This window comes from Triturus cristatus, chromosome 5_2, assembly GCF_964204655.1.
Source record: "Triturus cristatus chromosome 5_2, aTriCri1.1, whole genome shotgun sequence".
Classification (NCBI taxonomy): domain Eukaryota; kingdom Metazoa; phylum Chordata; class Amphibia; order Caudata; family Salamandridae; genus Triturus; species Triturus cristatus.
The window spans coordinates 272,922,407-272,928,406 of record NC_140588.1 but is presented as its reverse complement, the minus strand read 5'-3'; the positions used below and the strand labels follow the sequence as shown (position 1 = coordinate 272,928,406).

Genomic DNA, 6,000 nt, shown 5'->3' with positions numbered 1-6,000 from the left:
AGGATGAAGTCACAAGCAAACTCCAAATTAAACTCTGCTCAAACCTCTAGTAGCTTGGCACAAGAGCAGTCAAGTTTAACTTAGAAGAAATGTGTAGAGTATTTATGCAGCACACAAACAGTAATACAGTGAAAACACAACAAAGGAAAAATCCCAAACAAATTTAGAAAAATAGAGTAAAATTAAAAACAATTATTTGAGATCAAAGCAACAAAAATCCAATGGGAGATATGTGATTTTAAAGATTTCAGGTAGGCATAGCACCGAAAAGCACAAAGAGCCGCTCGCAGTAATCTGGTTGTGTGAGACCAGGTAAAAGTCACAAGTTCAGGCTGATGGCGATTGAGCACGGGTCGAATACAGGGACCAGGTTAATCCTGCTGAAAGAGTTACCTTCAAACGTCCAGCGCAAAGAGTTCCTTTCCCATGGAGGGGGACCGCGAGGAGCAGGCAGAGCGTTGCAGTTGGTCGTCCATGTAGTACAAAGAGCAGGCCAGGCATCACGGACAGTCATCGCTGGAGTGCCAAGATCTTTTGTCGGGGTTGTGGATAGTTGTTGCTGGGGATCCGCATTGGCGGTCACTCTGGGTTGTCAATGGTGTACAGCGAAGTGCAGAACTCACGATGCTAGGTGTCATTGGCAGTCACTGCACACGAAGAGCCGGGTTGATTGGAACTTTGCCTTGGTAGGTGGTGCAGGCAGCAAGATCTTGGCACAAAGAGGCCAGTTCGAGGTCATGAGCAGCACAAAACTTCAGGATTTCTCCTTTTCTTTGAGGAGGAGCTCCACTGATGCCACACCAAGGGTCCAGGACCTGAGGGGCACTTCTTGGGAATCTGGGACTCACTCCAACAGAGGCCAGCAGGGCTCAGGCTGGTCAGGTTGCTGGTCAGCTGGGCAGATCCAGGGAGCTCTGGATCTTCTTATATCCTGTAGCTCAGAACAGGAGGTCAAGTCAACTGACCCTTGGAGTCACTTCAGCCTGGGATGAAGGTTCCAGGTCCAGTCTTCCTTCTCAGCAAGCAGGGCAACAGAGCAGCAGAAATATAGCAGGACGTCAGTCCTTCTGGCAGCACAGCAGTCCTTCTTCTGTAGTATCCACAGGTCCAGAGGTGTACTGAAGAATTGAGTCACAGGGTTATGTATATATAGCAGGCACCCTTTTTGAAGTAGGAGAAGGTTATGGAGGTTTCCACCCCCAGAGGTGTTTGGAATTTCCTGCCTCCCTCCCCTGGCCACAGCTTGTGTGTGGTCACAAACGACTAGTGTCAAAACCCTTTGTGCTGGACAGAACCTTTGTGATGTGCAAGTGTGGCAGGTGAAAGCTCCTCACCCTCATCAGGTGAAAGATGGCCCAACCTGCCTGCTACTTTTCCCCTTTGTCTCACTGGCTTAGAGTAATACACAGAGACCAAATGCCAGCCACACCTAGTCATGTGACCCAGGGTGCTGGCAGCAGACACCAAATGATTGGAAGAAGAAAATGCCAGCTTTCTAAAAGTGAAAATATAGCAAAAGATTCTGGCTGCGGAGAGTTGAAGAAACATATTTAGAAATCCCATGTGTCATTAATTCATTTTCTTGGTTAGTGTATTTATTTCACATTTACTTGCACTACTATTCACACATACATTTCTTATCATTGAAAATATGTCCTACAGGACCAAATCTCCTTTTCAATGAAGACCTTTAAGTTCAACAATGATTTTCAACAATTATACATATAACTGAATAAAAAAGAGACATTCGGGAGCCCACCCGCCCCTACAGACCACGCTCGGAACCTCGGCATCATCCTTGACTCCTCCCTCTCCATGAACCGCCAGATCAACGCCGTCGCTTCCACTAGCTTCAACTGCCTTGGCATCCTCCGTAAGACCTTAAAATGGATCCCCCCCCGACTGCAGAAGGACGGTCACCCATGCACTCATAACAAGCAGACTGGACTACGGCAACGCCCTCTACGCCGGAATCAACAGAACTCTTCTACACAAACTCCAAACCATACAGAACGCCACAGCCAGACTCGTCCTCGGAACACCGCGTCACGAGCACATGACCAAACACCTATGAGGCCTCCACTGGCTCCCTGTCGAGAAGAGGGTCACCTTCAAGCTCCTCACCCACGCCTACAAATCCCTCAACAACATTGGACCCAAATACCTCAATGAGAGAGTATCCTTCCATGTACCCAAGAGGAACCTCCGCTCCGCCGACCTCACCCTTGCAGAGGTCCCCCGCATCCACAGACACAGAACTGGTGGGAGAGCTTTCTCCTACATTACAGCCAAGACCTGGAACAAGCTCCCGGTGAACATCAGATGCTCCCCGACCCTGCACACGTTCAGGAAGGACCTCAAGACCTGGCTCTTCGACTGATCTGGAGCCGCTCCCCCCACCCCCAGCGCCTTGAGACCCTCATGGGTGAGTAGCGCGCTATATAAACCCCTGATTGATTGGTTGAAACACACTGCGGAGGAATAGATAAATTCCCAAAAATTATTTGGGATTTCTAAATAAGTTTTTTCAACTCTCCGCAGCCAGAATCTTTTGCTATATCTTCATATTGAAGGGGCCTAATTTGGCCAGAATCTTTTGTTATATATTCATATTGAAGGGGCCTTATTTGGCTAAATAGGACCCACCCCCCCCAATACACACAGCTTTCTAAAAGTGGCATTTTCAGAATTGTGACTTAAAATTCAACTTTACCATTAAAGAGGACTTTCAATTTCAATTCTCTAGACACAAAATTCAACATTCCTGTCTGCTCCCAATTGACAGTTATAACTTATTATGGGGCATATTAACAAGGAACAGGGAAAATTAACGCTAGATAATATTGCCTGGTTATCGCCTAGGCGATAAAAAATCCAGCGATAGCAGCATTTTGGGAGGTTATCGCTGGTAATACAGTGATAAAACTACAAGGATAGGGATATCCTTGTTGATAGCCCATGGTGGACTTAGCCATGTAATCCACCTCCCATTGGATTACATGGCTAAGTCTGAAAATTAGCAGACGTAAAAAAGCAGCGTTAACCGTGGTTAGCGCTGCTTTTTTTGTCTCTAACAGGGTTAGCGTGATGCTTGATAATAGGAGAAATTTCGCTTAGCGACATTTCGCTTATTATTTTGCTCTGGGAAACGCCCACTTTGCATCTCATTAGAGCTGCAAAGGGGAGCGTAGTGGAAAAGGGTGCTAACGTGCGATTTTGCATGTTAGCACCCTGTTGTTGATAGGGCGATATTTTTATCTCCGTTTCTTTGGCTTTTAAAGCCAAAAAAGCGGAGATAAAGCCCTTGTTAATATGCCCCTAAATGTAATAATTTAACCCAATGTTATCCTGTGTGAGAGACAGGCCTAGCAGTAGGAAAAATGAAATTAAGAGTTTTTCACTACCAGGACATGTAAAAGTACATGTCCAACTTTTTAAATACACTGTGCTGTGCTGTGGAGGGCCTACTCTAGGTGTGGCATATATGTATATTAAAAAACAAGGTTTAGGCCTGGCAAAAGGTTTAAAATTACACACACAGGATGCAATTGCAGGCCTGAGACATTTTTAAAAGGCTACTTAAGTGTGTGGCACAAGAAGTGCTGCAGGCCCACTAGCAGCATTGAATTAACAGGCCCTGGTACATGTAGTACCACTTTGCTAAGGACTTACAAGTAAATTAAATGTGCTAGTTTGATGTCAGCCAAATTTACCATGTTTAAAGGTGAGAGCACATGCACTTTAGCATTGGTTAGAAGTGGTAAAGTGCATGGACACCTAAGGCCAACAAAAACGAGTTCAGGAAAAATGGAGGAGTAAGGCAAACAGTTTGGGGAAATACAAACCTATGGCTGACAGGTCTAACAAATATTCACTCCATACTGAATGCCTTCTGATGACTTCTGGAAAATTAGATATCATTAAACCGTAAATGGGGTGCAAGCTGTAGTTTATGATGAAATTAATGAGTATGATTTCAACCAACTAGAAAATACTGTGCCTTTATTTGGCACTGCCGATCATCAATATAGGTCCATGCTTGTCTATATAGTTAATACATTTCTTTTAATCATAAATACCATATCACAGCCTTCCACTATATATATAGTGAATGTAAACAAAGAAATCCAGTCTCAGGACGCAAGACGCTCTTTTAATGATGCATCATACATTTCTTTCATTGCAGTTTAGTATTTCAATGGCCGCAAAGTTATCAAGTATAGTATTTCAAGACGTTAAATTAAAAACATAGACAGGCATAAGGTATCTCACAGATTACACATGGCACTGACCCGCCTAGCATTATTGCAGTATACCAACCTGATTATATTTGACGACTAACATGACGATTCTAAGGCTGTTGCCTTTACCACATGGTGTCTGTGGAATCAAGGCATACATTTGTTACAAGCTTTAACTTAAAAGGCACATAATCCAAGAAAAACAATACAGCCCCATAAAAGTATGTTGTTTCTGAGGCAAACCGTGCCCTCCGTTTAAAAAAATTAGGTTTGGATACAGATATAGAACACTATTGGGAACACAAGATGCCTGGCTGTCTGTAGCCAGGGCAAAGGAGTCCACTTAGCTAATACCTGGCAGTCACTTTCATTTAGAATTGCTACCTAACTCCATCCAGTCCTGGCATCATATTGTAGAGCTGGCCTTTCTCTGGGCAACCATATGTGTCTGGGACTTGTGGTCATGGGTTGTGTCCACTGAATCATTTAGACTGGCATGCTTGATAGCAACTATTTGTAACCGAGAAGTCCAAGACTGAAGATGGTGTCCTAATGATATGGAGCTAGGCAGGAACTATACTGTCAATGCACATCAAGGGTTCAGCTGTACACAGTAGCAGCAATTTAAGAAATCAGTTTCCTACTACCATTTCAACTAGTGATCATATCCTCACCAACCCAAACAACAGACACTCACTGTAGCAAAAGTTTCAACGAATGGTTATTGCTTGTCTCATCACCATTCTGGACAATTCCAATTCAACTGGGAGAAAGAAGCTACCATGAAAGGAGGGTGATGACAAAGAGATGGAGACAAAGTATTGTAACTTACACCTTTTCTATTATATGTGTATATATATATATATATATATATATATATACACACATATATATGTGTGTATATATATATATATATTTATAGATATAGATGTGTGATATGAGATATGTATGATGGGTAGTGAAGTCCACATTCACTAGCTCAACATTTATCTTGCCTACAACCCCAGACCCACTGTTGTGCAATGCAAACTAGGGAAGCTAACAGTCTTCACCTGCTAGTTCGAACTCTGGGCTCCATGTGAATGGGCAAAATAAAATGAAATGAGAACAGCCCATCCGGGAACAGGCATCGTGCATGTTTACATTTTCCTTGATGGCTTGGCCACGTCATGCTCAGCCTATGATAAAATGAGGTGGAATAGAGCAATTTAGCCCTCTTGCTTCGCCAAGAACCAGTTTACAGCCTTGGTGGTGTCCAAACAAAAAGGATAGGGATTTGTTGCAATACTTATGTTGATTTTGGCTCTTTTATGAAAACATCTGGTTGAACTGTTGTGTCACTCGGATAAATGTCGTCCTTCGGCTCAGCTCTTTCAGTTTGGCTGCCCCGACATATGTGCAGGTGGATCGCAACCCACCAAGTATGTCTTGGATGGTATTGTTCACATCACCCCTGTAAGGCACTTCTACCGTTCTGCCCTCCGAAGCCCTGCATACAAAGACAAGAAGAGAATTGAGTGATGTTGGGCACAGTGGAAGAGGCAGTGTAATTCCCTGATTCGCTATACAGGGCGTCAATGATCAATACATTCGAAAATTACATTCATAATAATACATGTTTAGTTTAATAACCTTAACACGATTGGTAAACAAGTTATAGGCCAGATACATTTTTAAGTTATTCCTACATAGTCAGAAATAATGAATTTGGATTAGGAGATGCTCTGGTTTTTGTCTGCCTGGACAGCGTGAAGCCCAG

At 43.5% G+C, this 6,000-nt stretch overlaps 1 protein-coding gene across 1 annotated transcript in view; it reads right to left on the bottom strand.

The window, feature by feature from the left end:
- Positions 1 to 5,362: 5,362 nt before the first annotated feature.
- GMPR (guanosine monophosphate reductase) overlaps positions 5,363 to 6,000 on the bottom strand; it is a 337,850-nt gene continuing 337,212 nt past the window's right edge. Inside the window, exon 9 of the mRNA XM_085607036.1 lies at positions 5,363 to 5,730. Coding sequence (XP_085463162.1) covers positions 5,550 to 5,730 — 181 coding nt within the window. The 3' untranslated portion in view covers positions 5,363 to 5,549. The remainder of the gene's footprint in view (positions 5,731 to 6,000) is intronic.